Source organism: Chlorocebus sabaeus, chromosome 12 (genome assembly GCF_047675955.1).
Source record: "Chlorocebus sabaeus isolate Y175 chromosome 12, mChlSab1.0.hap1, whole genome shotgun sequence".
Lineage (NCBI taxonomy): Eukaryota > Metazoa > Chordata > Mammalia > Primates > Cercopithecidae > Chlorocebus > Chlorocebus sabaeus.
The window spans coordinates 2,004,785-2,023,861 of record NC_132915.1 but is presented as its reverse complement, the minus strand read 5'-3'; the positions used below and the strand labels follow the sequence as shown (position 1 = coordinate 2,023,861).

General features: G+C 40.6%; 1 protein-coding gene across 18 annotated transcripts in view; it reads left to right on the top strand.

The window, feature by feature from the left end:
- Positions 1-19,077, top strand: part of CDC14B (cell division cycle 14B) — a 123,767-nt gene that overhangs the window by 75,619 nt on the left and 29,071 nt on the right. For 17 of the 18 annotated variants that reach the window (XR_005240503.2, XR_005240502.2, XR_005240501.2 and 14 more), the window contains exons 7-12: positions 2,304-2,366; positions 6,901-6,988; positions 7,284-7,514; positions 17,716-17,854; positions 18,021-18,180; positions 18,827-18,924. Coding sequence is in view for 14 of the 18 variants with exons in the window: in XM_007969887.3 (XP_007968078.1) it covers positions 2,304-2,366; positions 6,901-6,988; positions 7,284-7,514; positions 17,716-17,854; positions 18,021-18,180; positions 18,827-18,924 (779 nt within the window). In the remaining 4 variants the exon portion in view is untranslated. The remainder of the gene's footprint in view (positions 1-2,303; positions 2,367-6,900; positions 6,989-7,283; positions 7,515-17,715; positions 17,855-18,020; positions 18,181-18,826; positions 18,925-19,077) is intronic. The other variant, XM_073021400.1, reaches the window with a different exon arrangement.

Sequence of the window (19,077 nt, the reverse complement as noted above, 5' to 3'; positions counted from 1 at the left end):
ACCACAGACGTAACCCAGTCACTGTCAAACACTTCCTTTTTGTTTCCCCAGGCATTCAATTTCTAGTTCAACAGAATTTGAATGCCTCATTTAGTTTGTTATACGGTTTTCTATGAAGCTACGTGGGTCACGGCTGCTTTGTCAAACTATTTCCAAGTGATTTCTTGGGGTTATGACCAGGGCTGCTGTGTCGATTCCAGGGGACATGCCCATCACGTTCTACGTGAACAGTGTCCCCTGGGGTTACACAGTGCAGCAGGTCCTGGTATTAATGTCAGGACAGCACAAGAAACTAGAATGGTAAATCAGTAGCCCATAGATCAAATAAGCCTTTGACAGCATCTCAAGTTTTCTGTAACTTGTGCTTTTAGAGCCAAAAGGAACCCAGGTTTACTTTCTTGTATAATGAAACATGGTGGCTTGCTGGGAATTGTGACCGACATGTCTTAAAACGAGAGGACTAATCGGCATACAAATTCAGAAACGAATTAGTATACTTTTTTTCCTGTATCAATCAGTGAGGTATGGGAACATAATTTGTTTGGATTTGAATCCAGTGCCTTTGGGGTATGGAGCTGATTGGGGTAGTTCCCATGGGCTCTGAGGCGGCTCCATGGGCCCTCAGTGTGGGCAGGTACGGGCCACTAGTGGAAATCTGGAGACCAAAGGGCAACAGGGGTAAATGGTACCTTCTGGTTGCAGTTGCAGCCCCTGCCAGGTGGGCTCGTGCAGGTAGGTACACTCACCTTTAAAAAGAGAAAAGCAAAGCTTTGAGGGCTTTGGAAATGATCTATTATTATAACACCATATCGCAGCTTCTATCGTTATGTTGTGGCTTTTTTTTTTTTAATTGGGTGTTGCACCCGAAGTCAATTAGCTGGTATGATAGGTCAAAGATTGCCCTTTTCCTACTATATTTTGGGTTTTTTAAATTAAATTTTTATTTTTTCTGTGATGCTTGGCTAATTTTTGTATTTTTTTGTGGAGACGAGGTATCACTATGTTGCCTAGGCTGGTCTCGAACTCCTGAGCTCAAGTGATCCACTCACCCTGGCCTCCCAGAGTGCTAGGATTATAGGTGTGCACCACTGCACCCAACCACTATATTTAGTTTTATTTAAGGGTCACTAGCTTCTGATTTTCAGTGTAAACATTTTTTATTTGTGACTGACTTTGAATATTGCATATATGAAGAAACATGCATCAATGTAATTATGTTTTCAGTGTGATCCACTTCCAATAAGATCACCTCGTGAAATTCAAAGGAAAATAGGAATTCCTTATAAACTACTTTTTTATTGTTTCATTCTATTAGGAATAGCTGTAGTCCAAAGTCATGAAATATATTGAAGTCAAGGAAATAAATTTTGTGATTGACTTGTCTTGGGATTAGTGTTAAAATAACCAAATAAGATGAAGACCCTTTTAGTTGGTATTCTAGCCTTCTTATTTTACATTTGTATTTCAGTAGTTTACATTTTGAAAACTGGGTGTACAAAAGCCCCCTCTTTGAACCAAGAATACCTTGTGGATCAAGAGTTCTTGCTTCCCTCCTGTTTGTCTCAGTGATCAGCAAGCTGGGAGGACATTTCTCAGAGACCGCCAGCTCTGTTTGTCCTTGTCTCAGAAAATAGACAGTCTGCTTATTTTGGTTAGCATACTCTGCGTGCTGTCACACAGAGTGAGGCTATAGGATAGGACAGAAAATGTTTTGTTTTATTCCTATGGAAAGAATAACTTTTTTCCTCAAAATTTTTTATTTTAGTGTTGATGTCAGAGCTGTGTTTAGTTTAGGGAACATTGATTAAAGACTGTTCAGAAGTTGAAAATGAAGATATGGATGAAGTATGAGGGCTTTGTTTGGGATAAACTAGCCCATGGATTCTCTCCTCTTTCTTATTGATGTAGAGACCATTGGGTTGTGTATTATATTTGAATCCTAAACTTCTGAATTTTTAACCAAGGGTGGGGGTGATCTGGTAAGAGAAGAGGATTACTTTCAGGGCATGATTACTTAACAGTGCATGGATAGGGTGATTGGCGAATGAAAGTAAAAAAAGCACATCTCACAAAATCCAAACAAAACACAACAAACTCATTATATATAGTTATAACTAATTTCCATATAAAAGAAGCATTTAGAAGATGCCTCCCACTTCCTTTGAAAGCTGTTCAAGGGAAAGTAATCTGATTATGACAATACTTTCTTGGGGGGCCCCCTGATATTTAGTATTCTGAAATTGGATAGGAAACTGTTTTCTTACTTGCATCCTTGTTCTTAAAAGCTTTCTTTTGGATTTTAGGCAATGCAGTATGGCTTCCTTAATTTCAACTCATTTAACCTTGATGAATATGAACACTATGAAGTAAGTCTTCAAGGATCATGTTTTCAATTCTTTCCGCCCCCCCCCCAGCTTTATTGAGGGGAATAATTGACAAATAAAACTTACATATACTTAAGATGTACAAAGTAATGTTTTGATATATGTATACACCATGAAATGATTACCTAATCAAGCTAATTAGCATATTCATCACCTCACATAATTTAGTCTTTTGGTGTGGGATGAGAATACCTGAGATATACTCTAGCAGATTTCAGGCATACAGTATACACATTAGATCTCCAGAGTTTACTCATCCTCTTATGGTTTGTACTCTGACCAAAATTTCTCTGCCTGTTTTTAATTTTTCTTTCTTAAAATTGAAAAGAGAGAGAGAGAGACCAAGTCTCGCTCTGTTACCTAGGCTGAAGTGCAGTGATGTGCATGGCTCACTGCATGGCTCCCTGCAGCCTTGAACTTCTGGGCTTAAATGATCCTCTTTCTTTAGCCTCCCAAGTAGCTGGAATCACAGGTACGTACCACCATGCCTGGCTAATTTTTTTATTTTTATTTTTGTAGAGATGGGGTTTCACTTTGTTGCCCGTACTAGACTTGAACTCCTGGCCTCAAGCACTTCTCCCACCTTGGCCTCCCAAAGTGCTAGGATTACAGACATGTGCCACTGTGCACGACCCTGTTTTTAGCTTTCTTAATCACCCGTTTCACTTACAGAAGCAATATTCTTGTTTTGTTTTAGATGTGTATAGAGTGAAAAAAAGTCAAGTCTTCATCTTATCACTCTTTCTCCAGTCTCAATTCTCGGTGGGAATTTCTGCATTTGATGCAGAATTCCAGAGTGAATGAGTGTGCCGCTGTATGTTCTTTATACTGTTCAGTTTAAATGTATTTTAATATTGATGACTGTCGCACAGTGACTGAGATGCTTTTAAAACCCTTAGCGTAGAATATGATGAGATGAATAGTCATTATACACCTAATTATCTCTGGAAAATATCTTTGTCTTTGCCATACCTTCTTTTTGTCAGGATGCTTCTGGTTGCAAGTTACAGAAAGTAAACACAAATAACTTAAATTAAAAAGGAAAAATTTGCCAGGCACAGTGGCTCATGCCTGTAATCCTAGCATTTTGGGAGGCCTAGGTGGGCGGATTGCCTGAGCTCAGGAGTTCGAGACCAGCCTGGGCAACATGGTGAAACCCCATCTCTAAAATACAAAAAGTTAGCCAGGCGTGGTGGTATACGCCTGTGGTCCCAGCTACTCAGGAGGCTGAGGCAAGAGAATCACTTGAACCCTGGAGGCAGAGGTTGCCGCGAGCCGAGATCACCTCACTATACTCTAGCCTGGGTGACAGAACGAGATTCTGTCTCAAAAAAAAGGGAAAAATTTACTGGATTACATAATTAAAAGTCCAGAAACAGGTTTGGCTTCTAGCATACCCCTTCAGGTGCTCAGACACTTAATCAGAAATTGGACTTGAAGCTAGTTTTATTCTCAGGCCAGCCTTCTCCAGTAGTGGTACAGATGGCCACCAGCACCTTTGATCTGCCAGTTTGGCAAAATGATTAGAAAAGTGTAATCTTAGCTCCGTCAGAAGGCCCAGGAATGCCTCTCACTGACCTGACTTACAGCATGTGCCCATCTCTGCACCAGCCTGTGTTCTTTGGCAGGGCAGGACTAAGGAATACTCTGGCCAGCCTTAGTTCTCTGGCCATCCCAGGAGCCTGGGACACAGGGTCAGCGCCATCAAACCAGCTGGACCAAAAAAAATTTATTTTCTAACAGTTTTATTTTGTTTTATTTTATTTTTATTTTATTTTATTTTTCTTTCTTTCTTTTTTAGAGACAGGGTCTCACTCTGCTGCCCAGGCTAGAGTGCAGTGGTGCAATCTTGGCTCACTGCAGTCTCAACCTTCTGGGTTCAAGTGATCCTCTCACCTCAGCCTCCCAGTAGTGGGGACTACAGGCACACGCCACCATGCCCAGCTAATTTTTAAATTCTTTGTAGAGATGGGATTTCGTCACGTTTCCCAGGCTGGTCACAAACTCCTGCGCTCAAGGGATCTACTTGCCTCGGTCTCCCAAAGTGCTGGGATTACAAATGTGAGCCACCGCACCCAACCACACAAAATTTCTTAAAAAGATAGGACAGGGCCAGGGAGAGATAAGCCAGGCAAAACCGCAGGTGTGTTCTATGTTTTTTAACATATATATATATTTTTAAAAGAATAAGTAATTTGATTCTACAGCTTCATCCTCCAAATAGGGAATGAGTAAGATACTGTGCTAAAGGCCTTTTCGGCCCAGAGGAGTTGTAGCCTCCTGTCGTCTTAGCCTGCTGTAGTTACCTTCAGCAGACTTGCTTCCCAGCAATGGGGAGGCAATTCCTCAAACAGCAGCACTTCATGTAGCAGCATCTTGAATCCTCAGAGAACTCTTTTTCACAGTGTCCAAAGTAAATATTATTTCAAACTTTTAGGTATAACTGAACTATTTTTTCAATTTCAGTTAATAATGAAAGTCACTTGTTACTGTGATGTACCGAAGATGTAAGAATACATTGTAGGATTCATTAGGGCCAACCCTATCTTTACTTCTCTGATAGCAGTCCATTTCTAAAGTACAATGTATGTTTAACTAGCACCTTAAATTTACAGAATGTAGCTAAATTATTAACACCTTTTTTGTGGTTGTCCTTTAAACATTTGAAACAAATGACTTTGTCTAGGTAAGCAAAACTGCTAAAAACACTAGTTGGTATTTGTTCCTTTTGCAGTGATGCCTTTGTATGCTGTTAGTGAATAATATAGGCACTAAGTAACTCCCCTGTCACTACTGTAGAGATTGGAGGGTCGCCGGGGCACGCCACAGATGTCTTCACCTCCGTGAAGCTGTGTGGTAACACAGGGAACTGTTCAGGTTCCCATACACCAGTTTTGTTCAGTTGTTATAGTGTATTTAGAAATTGGGGATAGTGTCTTCCATTGACTCTACAATGCCCATTTTTCCCTGTTTCAGCTGCTCCGAATTCAGGATGTGTCTTAATTAATGGCATCAGCAATTCAGTGAAATCTAGTTGTTGCCAACAACTGATCACGAGTTTCTTATTTAAAAGTCCGGATTTCTGATTTCACTTTAAAATTGGAATATCTGGCAACAGCTGCCCTCATTCCTGCTTTGACCTTTTCTTTTCTTCTTTTCTTTTTTTTTTTTTTTAAGAGATAGGGTCTCACTATGTTGCCCAGGCTGGACTCAAATTCCTGGGCTTAAGTAATCCTTCTGCCTCAGCCTCCCAAGTAGCTAGGACTACAGGTGCACGCCACTGCACCCGGCTGCTTAGACCTTTGTATTATGGAACATAGGCTGACTGATTCCCCATGTTGATCATTAAGTCCAGTAAGCTGGTGTGGGGTTACCTGCCTGGTCCCTGAAGATGTTCAAGAAACTCTGTTACTTCTTACTCATTTTTAGGTACATGTAGAAACACCCCAATTGCAAAGCTAATTTATCTGTTGTTTTTAATCACGAGTTGTCTCCTTCTCCACTATAAAGTGTCTTCTACTTCCTGCTTAAGTATCTCTTGTCCATTTCATTCAGAGAGAAGTTTCTATTACTGTTCAATTTGAACTATATCTATGTTAAAATAGTAATGGTAACTCAATCCAAAGGACCTAATAACAGGAAGTAACATGTCTTATATATCAGTTTATATTTGTTTTTTTGTAGGGACATACTGTGATCTCAGTAGAGTTGTAATTTTGAGTTTCCTGTGGGTTTAGTGAATTTGTTTATTATTTTTATTATTTTTATTTTTTGAGACGGAGTTTTGCTTTTGTTGCCCAGGCTGGAGTGCAATGGCACCATCTCGGCCCACCACAACTTCTGCCTCCTGGGTTCAAGCAAGTCTCCAGCCTCAGCCTCCCAAGTAACTGGGATTACAGGCATGCGCCACCATACCCGGCTAATATTGTGGTTTTAGTAGAGACAGGATTTCTCCAGTTGGCCAGACTGATGACGAACAAATGAACTTTTTAAATTGTTGCCTTATTAAATAGCTAGGTAAATAGTAGAAAGACAGTCTCTGTAAGTAGATAAGTAAGTAAATATTGGGAAGCCAGAAACCTAAGTAGTTTTTCAAAAATCGTTTGTTTGTGGAGTCAAGATTACTCATGTTGGAAACCAGTTAGTCATTCAGGAAAACAGGGAAGTTCACAGATTCCTTATACTGGAAAAGTTTGCTTGCTTTCTTATTAATTAGCAGCAATGAAATGAGAATTGATTCCGATAAAATAGCCAAATAGTATATTTGTATGACAGCAGTCAGCTCTGTATTCCAAGGGCTGATGCCCTTGCAATGAAACACTGTTAAAAGAAGGTGATTAGGACCAGGATATATGTCCAATAACAGGGCAAATTGAGATTCGTGTCACATGGCAATTTGTAAACAGCTTTTCCGCTAAAGCAGATGAGTTTGAAGTCCTTCAGAGACTCAGTCTTGAGTAGAGAGGTTGTGGGGAGATTACGTTAAAAATGAATTGTGCTGGTCTTCCCCTTACAGAAAGCAGAAAATGGAGATTTAAATTGGATAATACCAGACCGATTTATTGCCTTCTGTGGACCTCATTCAAGAGCCAGACTTGAAAGTGGTATGTGAAATTATGGCATCAATCTCATTTTGTTATTGAAAGTGTCTGTCCTGTATTTTCTTTTGAAAGAGTTACACCAAGCTTGACCAAGGATTAATTATTTAAGCATACTTGGTCATTTCAGTACATCATTCTGACTGGATTTTAACTTTCTTTTTGTTTTGTTTTTTACAGTTATAATCAATTTGGTATTTAATTCCCAGTCCAGATATTGTTTCCGCTCAATTACAGGTGAAACTATTAGCCATTGTTTTCTTTATGTGTTTTACAAGATCTGGTGCATTTCTTTATGTAGGTTACCACCAACATTCTCCCGAGACTTATATTCAATATTTTAAGAATCACAGTGTTACTACCATTATTCGTCTGAATAAAAGAATGTATGATGCCAAACGCTTTACGGATGCTGGCTTCGATCACCATGATCTTTTCTTTGCGGATGGCAGCACCCCTACTGATGCCATTGTCAAAGAATTCCTGGATATCTGCGAAAATGCTGAGGGTGCCATTGCAGTACATTGTAAAGGTACGTTTCCAGGGGTGGTTACATAATAGTATATAGTATGAGTATATTAATATGTAGAAACAGACCATATTCATTTAGTTTATGTGTCAGAACACAAAACTGCCTTTATTTTTAGAGTGCCATTAAACCTTTGATTTCATATGAAAAGTATAGTAACTTATTTTCATAAGTAATTCTACAAAGACATCACATTGAAATGCATTTATTTATTCATCAGATATTTATTGGGTGCATACTATATAGTTAAGTTCTAGGATACATCAATGACTAGTGTAAACTGTAAGAGCCTGTCTTTATGGAAACTGTTCTTAACAAGTTGCTCTGTTTTCAGCAATTATAACAGTGCCTGGCATTTAATAGATATTTTTTGAAGAAATGAATGACTATACAATAATACATGGTATGAAGGTAGTGGGATTTATTTAACTTTCTTTGTTAGTTAATTAAGAAACAAGGAGTATAGTTCTGTTAAAAAAAATCCAATATTGGATAAAAAGCTCAGCAAGCCTTGGGGAAAGGGGGAGACTGATCTCCAGAGTTACTGCTGTATTTGTAGTTTAAAATATAATGACAAAACATCACATTTCAGTTTTTATTGAAAAATCATAAGGTATACAAAGAAACAAGGAAGTATAGCCTATACAAAGGGAAGAAATATATCCAGGCTGGGCACGGTGGCTCACGCCTATAATCCCAACACTTTGGGAGGCCAAGGTGGGTGGATCGCCTGAGGTCAGGAGTTTGAGACCAGCCTGACCAACATGGTGAAACCCCATCTCTACTAAAAATACAGAGAAATTAGCTGGATGTGGTGATGGATACCTGTAAGCCCAGCTAATCGGGAGGATGAGGCACAAAAATCACTTCAACCCGGAAGGCAGAGGTTGCAGTGAGCCGAGATTGTGCTACTGCACTCTAGGCTGGGTGATAGACAGAACAGAAAAAAGAAGAAGAAATAAATCCACAGAAGCTGTCCCTGAGAAAGATCAGATTGTGGACTTAGTAGGCAAAAATTTTTAAATAGCCATCTTAAAGATACCCAAGAGTTAAAAGAAAATGTGGGAAAAGTCAAGGAAACAATCTATGAACAAAATGTTAATAACCAGTTATAAAAAGAACACCAAAAAGAAATTCTGGAAATGAAATGTACTGTAACTGAGATGGAAAATTCACTGGAGGGATTCAGAAGCATATTTGAGCAGGCAGAAGAATCAGTGAGTGTGAAGCTAGAACCATTAAAAAAAACTAGCAAGTCTGAGGAACAGGAGGAATAAAGAGCATAAGATAAATGAACAGAATCTAAGGGACCTCTGAGACATACCCAAGTAGACCAAGATACAGATTGTGGGAGTTCCAGAAGGAGAAGAGAAATAAAGGAGCAGACAGATGATTTGACTGAAAACTCCCCAAACGTGATATATGCAAGAATATCCAAGAAACTCAACACACTCCGAGCAGGATAAACTCAGAGGCCCACGTGAACATGCATTATCACCGCACTGTAACGACAGAGACACTCTTGAAAGCAGCAGGAGAGAAGTGACCTGCCACATACAGGGGATACATCCACTGAGATTGTCAGCAGATATCTCGTCAGGAACATTGGAGCTAGGAGGCAGTGGGTGGATATATTCAAAATGCATAAGTGGGGAAAACCTGTTAATTCTACATCTGGCAAAACTCCTTCAAAAATAGTGGAGAAATTAAGACAGTGCCCAGGCAATCAATTTGCCTTTCTGATAAAGGCAAATACATGGACCATTATAAAAACTAGTATTATCGTAACAAGGTAATTTGTAAAATATTATTACTGTGACTTGTAATTATTGTAACTTGCAAAAAACAAATAGAAAATCTGAATAAACCCCTAACTAGTAAGGAGATTAAGTAATCAAAAACCTCCTGAGAAAGCAAAACCTTGGACATAATAACATCACCAGTAAATTCTACCAAACACTTAAGCGAGAGTTTTTCATCCCTAGATCTGACCTGCAAGAAATACTAAAGGGAGTCTTATAGGTTGAGATGAAAGCACACTAGACAGTAACGCACAGCCATTGGAGAAAAGGAAATAAAGATTTCTGATAAAGGCAAATACAGGGACCACTATAAGCTAATATTATTGTAACAAGATAATTTGTAAAATATTATTACTGTAACTTGTAATTATTGTAACTTGCAAATATTATAATATGTAAATTATTGTTGTAATTTGTAAAATAATTTGTAGTTTGCAAGTAGTATAATTGTATATTATTGTATACAAAAATTGCAAGTACTATATTACTGTAATTTGTAAAACAGAGAGTAGAAAACCAGTAGAGAAAATCAACAAAACTAAGGGTTGGTTCTTTAAGAAGAATAACAAAAATGATAAACCTTTAGCTAGAATGATGAAGTATAAAAGGAAGAAGATTCAAATTGCTAAAATTAGAAATGAAAATGGCGTTACTACTGATACTGTGGAAATAAAACTGATCAGTAGTGTAAAAATGATCAGTATTATAGGACAACAAATTGGATAATCTACATGAAATGGACAAATTCCTAGAAAAACAAAATACCAGAACTAAATCATAAAGAAAATCTGAACAGACCCCTAACTAGTAAGGAGATTAAGTATTCCAAAACCTCCTGAGAAAGCAAAGCCTAGGACATGATGGCATCACCAGTAAATTCTACCAAACACTTAAAAGACTAAAACCAGTCCTTCTCAAACCCTTCCAAAAATGTGGGGAAAAAGGAACATTTTCTAACTCAATAAGGCCAGCATTACCCTGATACCCCAAACAAAAAGACACTGCAAGATAACTATAGGCCAGTATCCCTTACGAACGTCGATGCAAAAACCTTGAACAAAATACTAGCCAATGGAATTCAGCAGCATATTTAAAAGGGTTGTGTACCATGACCAAGTAGGATTTATCCCATGATTACAAGAGTGGTTCAACATGTGAAAATCAATCAGTGGAATATACCACGTTAAGGACAAAAACCACACGATCATCTCAATGCACAAAAAGCATCTGACAAAAGTCAGTACCCTTTTGTGATGAAAAACACGGTGCAAACTAGGTGTAGAAGGAGATTACCTCAACATAAGAACCACATGTGAAAAGCCCACAGCTAACATCATACTCAGTGGTGAAAGACTGAAAGCGTTTCCTCTGAGCCCATGAAGAAGACAAGGATGCTTGGTTTTGTGGCTTCTGTTGAACATGGTAATGGAAGTTCTAGCCAAAGCAAGTAAGGAAAAAAAAAAACATCGAAATTGAACAGAGGGAAGTAAAATTATCTGTTTGCAGATGATACGACTTATATGTATTATAGAAAACCCTGGGCCAGGTGCAGTGGCTCATGGCTGTAATCCTAGCACTTTGGGAGGCCAAGGCTGGTGGATTGCCTCAGCTCAGGAGTTCGAGACCAGCCTGGACAACACGGTGAAACCCCGCCTCCACTAAAATACAAAAAAAAAAGCTGGGCGAGGTGCATGTGCCTGTAGTCCCAGCTACTTTGGAGGCTAAGACAGGGGAATTGCTTGAATCTGGGAGATGGAGATTGCAGTGAGCCAAGATCGTGCCACTGCACTCCAGCCTGGGGGACAGAGCAAGACTCTGTCTCCAAAAAAAAGGGAAAAGAAAACCCTCAAGATTACACACACACACACCCCACCAAGCCCCTGCTAGAACTAATAAATGAGTTCAGCAAAGAAGTGGCAGCATATAAAATCAACAGGCAAAAATCCCTTGTTTCTAAGCCCTGACAATAAAAATCTAAAAAAGAAACTAAGAGTACAGTTTCATTTGTAATAGCATCAAGAAGAATCAAATATTGGGGAATTAACCAAGGAGATGAAAGATTTGTTTAAAACATTTTTGAGAAAAATTAAGATATAATTAAATGTAATAACATCACATTTGTCCACTGGGTGACTTAATATTGTTAACATGTCAGTATTGCCCAAAGAGATAGATTCAATGCAAGCCTTTCAAAATTCCAACATTGCTTGCAAAAATGGAAAAATGATTCTGAAATTCATTTGGAATCTCAAGGGATGCCAAATGGCCAAAACAATCTTGAAAAGGAATAAAAAGGTTGGAGGACTCACTTCCTGGTTTCAAAACTTCATCATACAGGTTGGGCATGGTAGCTTAACACCTGTAATCCCAGTACTTGGGGAGGCTGAGGCAGAAGGATTGCTTGAGCCCAGGAGTTTAAGACCACCCTGGACAACATGGCAAAACCCCATCTCTACTAAAAAATAGAAAAATTAACTGAGCGTGGTGGTGTGTACCCTGTAGTCCCAGCTACTCGGGAAGCTGAGATGGGAGGATCCCTTGAACCTGGGAAGTTGAGGCTGCAGTGAGCCATGATTGTGCAGTTGCACTCCAGCCTGGGCGACATACGGAGACCCTGTCTCAAAAAAAAAAAAAAAAAAAAAAAAAAGCTTGGTACAAAGCTACATCAATCAAGATTGTGTGGTACTGGCATAAAGACAGATATAAAGACCAGTGAGATAGAATAGAGAGCTCAGAAATAAATCCTTGTGTATATGGTCAAATGACATTCAAGAAGGATAAAGACGCAACTCAATGGAGAAAGGACAGTCTTTTCAACAAATGGTGCCGGGAAAACCTGATATCCACATGTAAAAAATAACACCATATACAAAAATTAACTCAAAGTGGATGAAGGACCTAAATATAGAACCTAAAACTATAAAAGTCTTATAAGAAAAAGAGGGTGAAAACTTCATGACATTAGATTTGGCAGTAATATGACACCAAAGGCACTGACAATGAAAGAACAGACAAATTGATCTATATAAAATTTTAAAACTTTTGTGCATCAAAGTGTACTATCAGCAGAGTAACAAGGTAACCCATGGATTGGGAGAAAATGTTTGCAAATCACATCTGATAAGGGATTAACATCCAGAAGATACAGAGAAAACTCCTAAAAACTGCGACAAAACCCAGTTCATAAATGGGAAAAGGACTTGAATACACATTTCTCCAAAGATATAAAATGACCAGTAAGCACATGCAAAATTCTTAGCATTTTTGACTTGTAGGGAAAGTCAAATCACAACCACAGTGAGATACCACTTTACACCCATTGGGATGGCTGTGATCTAAAAGAACAAAAACATCACCACCAGAAAATTACAAGTGTTGGTAAGGATATGGAGAAATTAGAAGCCTTGTGTACTGCCAGTGGGAATGTAAAACAATATAGCTGCTATGGAAAATGGTGTGGCAGTTCCTGAAAAAATTAATGTCATTCAGCAGTAGGTGGTTATATGCCCAGAAACAATTGACAGCAGGGATATGAACAGATATTTTTACACCCATGTTTATAACAGCATTCTTCCTCCTCCTCTTCTTCTTCTTCTTCTTCTTCTTCTTCTTCTTCTTCTTCTTCTTCTTCTTCTTCTTCTTCTTCTTCTTCTTCTTCTTCCTTCTTCCTTCTTCCTTCTTCCTTCTTTCTTCCTCTTCTTCCTCATCCTCTTCTTCTTCTTTTCTTCTTCTTCCTTTTTTTTTTGAGATGGATTTTCACTCTTATTTCCCAGGCTGGAGTGCAATGGTGCAATCTTGGCTCACTGCAGCCTCCGCCTCCTGGGTTCAAGTGATTCTCGTGCCTCAGCCTCCACAGTAGCTAGGATGACAGGCACGTCACCACGTCCAACTAGTTTTTGTATTTTTAGTAGAGACAGGGTTTCACCATGTTGGCCAGGCTGGTCTCAAACTCCTGACCTCAAGCAGTCCGCCCGCCTCAGCCTCCCAAAGTTCTGGGATTACAGGTGTGAGCCACTGCACCCAGCCAGCAGCATTACTCTTAATGGCCAAAAGGTGGAAGCAATCCAGGTTTCCATCAGAGGAAGGCTAAAGAAATGGCTAAAGAAAATGTGCTATATCGGCCGGGCGCGGTGGCTCAAGCCTGTAATCCCAGCACTTTGGGAGGCCGAGACGGGCAGATCACTAGGTCAGGAGTTCAAGACCATCCTGGCTAACGTGGTGAAACCCCGTCTCTACTAAAAAAATACAAAAAACTAGCCGGGCGAGGTGGCGGGTGCCTGTAGTCCCAGCTACTCGGAGGCTGAGGCAGGAGAATGGCGTGAACCCGGGAGGCGGAGCTTGCAGTGAGCTGAGATCCGGCCACAGCACTCCAACCTGGGCGACAGAGCGAGACTCCGTCTCAAAAAAAAAAAAAAAACAAAAAATTAGCCGGGCGAGGTGGCGGCGCCTGTAGTCCCAGCTACTCGGGAGGCTGAGGCAGGAGAATGGCAGGAACCCGGGAGGCGGAGCTTGCAGTGAGCTGAGATCCGGCCACAGCACTCCAGCCTGGGCGACAGAGCGAGACTCCGTCTCAAAAAAAAAAAAAGAAAAAGAAAATGTGTATATCATACAGCAGAATGTTTTGCATCCTTAGAAATGAAGAAAATTCTGACACGTGCACTGCAACATGGCCGAACCTTAAAGATGATGAGGCCACCTCAGGTCTGCTAGTCAGAGAGAGACAGAGACTGCATGAATCCACTTGTATGTGGTGCTCGGGTACGAGAAAGTCGCATGGTGGTTGCCAGGGCCTGAGGGGAGGCAGGGATTGGCAGTTATTGTTTAATGGGTCCATCTTGGGTTTTGCAAGATGAAATATGTTCTGAAGATGGATGGTGGTAATGTTTGTACAACAATGTGAATGCACTTAATGCTACTGAACTGGACACATAAAAAGTGGTTAAATTGATAATCAGAAACTGATAGTAAGGAAATACAAGTTTCTGAATTAACTGATACAGAATTTAAAATAACTGTCTTAAACATGTTCAGTGAGCTAAAAGAGAATTCAGACAACTAAATGAAATCAGGAAAATGATACATGAAGAAAAACGGTAAATTTTATGTTATGTATATTTTACTCCAATTTTAAAACATAATTAAAACAAAATCCAGCATTGCTTATTTCATTTTTTAATTATAAAAAACAATTGAAGTTATTCTTCACCAGGGTCCTTTTGCATCCCAACCCCATCACACACCTGACATTTGACAATGTGCGGAGACCTTTTTTGAGGGTTGGGTACTACTGGCATCGGGTAGGTTGAGATCAGGGATGCTGCTAAACATCCTACAGTGTACAGGACAGCCCCTCACTATAAATAATTGTCCAGCCTCAAATGTCAGTGCTGCTGAGGTTGAGATACCCTGAAATAGAATGATGACCAGTTAAAAGCCTAGAGAGGCTCTTGTATGATTGCATCTTTGTTTAGGGAGGAAAAATGATGACAGTATGAAAATTGGGCTGTACAGTGAAAATTGAGAGTCATTAAGAGGTGTATTAGTCTGCTGGGGAATATCACCGGCTGGGTGGCTTAAACACCAGAAGTTAATTCTCTCACAGTTCTAGGGGCTAGAAGTCTGAGGTCAAGGCACTGGCAGGGATGTTTTCTGGGAAGGCCTCTCTCCTCGGCTTGCAGATGGCTGTCGTCTCTGAGTCTTCTCATGGTTTGTCCTCTGTTTGCACTTAACTCCTGCCGTCTGTTTCTTTTTCTTTTCTTTTCTTTTCTTTTCTTTTTTTTTTTTTTTTGAGACAGTCTCTCTCTGTTGCCCAGGCTGGAGTGCAGTGGTGCAATCTCGGCTCACGGCAAGCTCTGCCTCCTGGGTTCATGCCTTTCTCCTGCCTCAGCCTCCCGAGTAACTGGGACTACAGGTGCCCACCACCACACCCGGCTAATTTTAGTAGAGATGGGGTTTCACTGTGTTAGCCAGGATGGTCTCAATCTCTGGACCTCATGGTCCGCCCTCCCAAAGTGCTGGGATTACAGGCCTGAGCCACTGTGCCTGGCTCATCTCTTTCTTTTCTTAGGAGTACCCCAGTCCTATTGGATTAGGGCCCCACTCTGTGACCTTATTTACTTCCATAAAGGCCTTATCTCCAAATAGTTGTACTGGGAGTTAGAACAACATACGGATTAAGATTAGGGGAGACACAATTCACTTCATTATATTCTGCCCTCTGACCCCCCTCAAATTTACATCCCTTCACTTCAAAAATACATTCACCCCCATCTCAACAGCTCTGAACATCTCAACTCATTCTGGCATCAGCTCCAAGTTCAGAGTCTCATCTAAATAGCATTCAACTCAAGTATAGGGGAGACTTGAGGTATGATCCATCCTGAGACGTAATTCCTCCCAGTTGTGATGGTATAGGCACTGGATAGATATTCCCATTCCAAAAGGGAGAAACCAGAAGAAAGTGCTTCTAGACAAGTCCAAAACCTAGCCAGGCAAATCCCATTACGTCTTAAGCCTAGAGGATCATCCTCTTTGGCTCCACGCTGTGCCCTCCACGCCCTCTTCGCCCTCTAGGGTGGTGGCTTTGCCCCTGAGGGCTGTGGTCAGAGGCAGCTGGGTTCGCTGTAACTATCAGAGGTGGCCCTACCCTGTGAAATCAAGGGGTAGACAGGCTTGCCCTGAGCTTATATACTCTGTGTCTTGGTGGCAGTGGCAGCACTGGGGGTCTCTAAATTGCGCTTGGGATCATCCTTCCTTTTCTTGAAGAACAAAGAATGTTTGCATCCAGGTAGCTCTGCTTTCAGAAGTCCAAAGCCTTACTATATTTTATTCCATGTCCATCCCCTTTACTGCAAGTTGCCAGTATCTCTACTGGTATAATCCCATCTCTCTTCCTGGCTTCTGCTGAGAGGGCTGATTAAGTCTAGGGAATCTCTTTAGAGGGGAGTGTTCAGCCACACCCTTGATTTTTCTCTCTGTAACACTCTTATTTTTTGTAATATGGATAGCCTGAGAATTTTCTGACTCTAGTTCCTGAGTCCCTGTTGCTTAACAATTTCTTTAATTTGTCTTTTCCCTTTTGCATTTTACTGTAACCAGTTAAGGAGAAATCAGGTTGTATCTTCAACACTTTCCTTATAAATCTCCTCTGCTAAATATCCAAGGTTGTCACCCACAAAGCCACTTCTCCATTTCTATTTAGTTGTTACAGTGACACCCACCTCATAATCCAAATCTGTTTTATTTAGGGTTCTCCAGAAAAACAAAGCCAGTAGGATTTTTTTTTATATGTAGGAGATTTATTAAAAGGAATTGGTTTATGCAAGTATAGATTCTGTTGAGTCCAAAATATGCAGTGTGGGCCAGCAGCCTGGAAACACAGGAGAGCTGATGGGGCAGATGAAAGCCAAAGGCAGTCTCTTGCTCAGGAAAGTCAGTGTTTTTGTTCTGCCCAGGTTTTCAGGTGATTGGATGGGGCCCATCCACATTATGGAGGGAAGTGTGCTTACTGAAAGCTCACCAACTTAAATGTTAATCTCCAAAGATTCATTCCGGATTGACACATAAAATTAACCATCACTGGAGGTAATAATAGTGTAGATAAGACAGGCCAGCACCAATAGAGGTTTAAAAAAATCTGAGTGAAAATATAATATAACAAACTGGAAAATATAATTGGATGTGGGAGTAAGTGCAAAATTGCAAGCCTTTGTTTTTGCAAAGATGGTGGTACCATTTTTCTAAAATGCCCAGGGCAGAAGGCACTGCACTTACTAGAATGATTACTTAAAAAGTGATTCTCCACCTCGGCTACATGTAGAATCATCTGGAAGATTTTAGGAATCTCTCTATCCAAGCTATGCTACACACCAGTTAAATCTAAATTCTGGGCGTAAAGCCAGGCGTGGTGGCTCAAGCCTATAATCCCAGCATTTTAGGAAGCCAAGGTGGGCGGATCACCTGAGGTGAGTTTGAGACCAGCCTGGCCAACATGGTGAAACCCTGTCTCTACTGAAAATACAGACATTAGCCAGGTGTGGTGGCACACACCTGTAATCCTAGCTACTTGGGAGGTTGAGGTAGAGGAATTGCTTGAGCCTGGGAGGTGAAGGTTGCAGTGAGCCGAGATCACGTCATTTCTCTCCAGCCTGCTGGGCAACAGAGCGAGACTCCATCTCAAAATAAATAATTACATGAAACAAATAATAAATACATTCTGGGCATGAGACCAGGCGTCAGTATTTAAAAACCTCCCTAGGTGATTCCAGAGTGTAGCCAGCCTTGAGAACTGCTTTTGAGAGAAGCAGAGTCCTGAGAAGCCTTTTACAAAAATTTTACCTGCCCGACAAAATCCTGGAGTACATGAGCCCAAGTTTCATTTCCGTGCTGCTTTCTTTTCCTAGCTGGCCTTGGTCGCACGGGCACTCTGATAGCATGCTACATCATGAAGCACTACAGGATGACAGCAGCCGAGACCATTGCGTGGGTCAGGATCTGCAGACCTGGCTCGGTGATTGGGCCTCAGCAGCAGTTTTTGGTGATGTAAGTAGTAGCGTACGTCTGTAGTTCCAAGGGAACAAGTGGGGTTGGAATCTGATGGGGACTGGAATTTCCCTTAGTTTCCAGTAACAATGGATAGTCTGGTAGGAAGAAGTTGTTCATGTGTCTTTCTGGAAAGCTCTATTTTGATGTTATTTAAATGCTCTAGGAAGCAAACAAGCCTCTGGCTGGAAGGGGACTATTTTCGTCAGAAGTTAAAGGGGCAGGAGAATGGACAACACAGAGCAGCCTTCTCCAAACTTCTCTCTGGAGTTGATGACATTTCCATAAATGGGGTCGAGAATCAAGACCAGCAAGAACCCGAACCGGTAATGAAGCTGTTTCTGTTGAGATGTTGTTACAGCTTTAACTGCTGTTGAAACCTTGTCAGGGCATGGAGAAATCTGTAGGTAAAATAATAAAGCAGCTCTTGGATGATTGTCAGTTTTTTATATTTATAACCCTCTCTAGGCACTTTTTACCCAAAATAGTGGAAACGAGGTTGTGCATCCATAAAACTGTAACTTGGCAGGTGCATAAAAGGTTGTGAAGTGAGCTCTTTAGCCAGATCTAACCTGCCCCTCACCCCTTTTTGCCATTTCACAACAGCCGATTTAGGAAAGCAATCAGTCTCAAATGGAGAGCTTTTAGCAAATCAAGGGCTTAGGGGGCAGCAGTACCACATGAAGTGGTAGTAAGTACACTGTGAGATTTTAAAAAGAATGTTTTCAAACGTGAAAGCCCATTAACCGTCTTCACTGTTGATACGTTCTATAATGAGTGCTGGGCTGTCTCTGAAAGTCAACTTTGGCTGTCTTAAAATGTGATCTGTAGCTTGATTGTGAAATGAAAAATACTTCAGAGTTTGCAGAAACGTGGACTCTCTGTGTTTATGTGGATAAATTGCTGCTCTGCTTTACTGCATTAATAAGTGCAATTTAAACCATTAGCTCAGTGTTTTTTTTACTTACACAGTACAGTGACGACGACGAAATCAATGGAGTGACACAAGGTGATAGACTTCGGGCCCTGAAAAGCAGAAGACAATCAAAAACAAACGCTATTCCTCTCACGTGAGTCTGGGTTCCTCTGTTGTGGTTGATGTTTCTTTATTATGTGTGTGGGGTCCTTGGTGAGGGTTTTTCCTGTACATTTTTCTCCATAGTTGCAAGCCCATGATGCCACTTTGAAATGTTTGCCTATGTTATTTAAAACCTAGGGGTGCT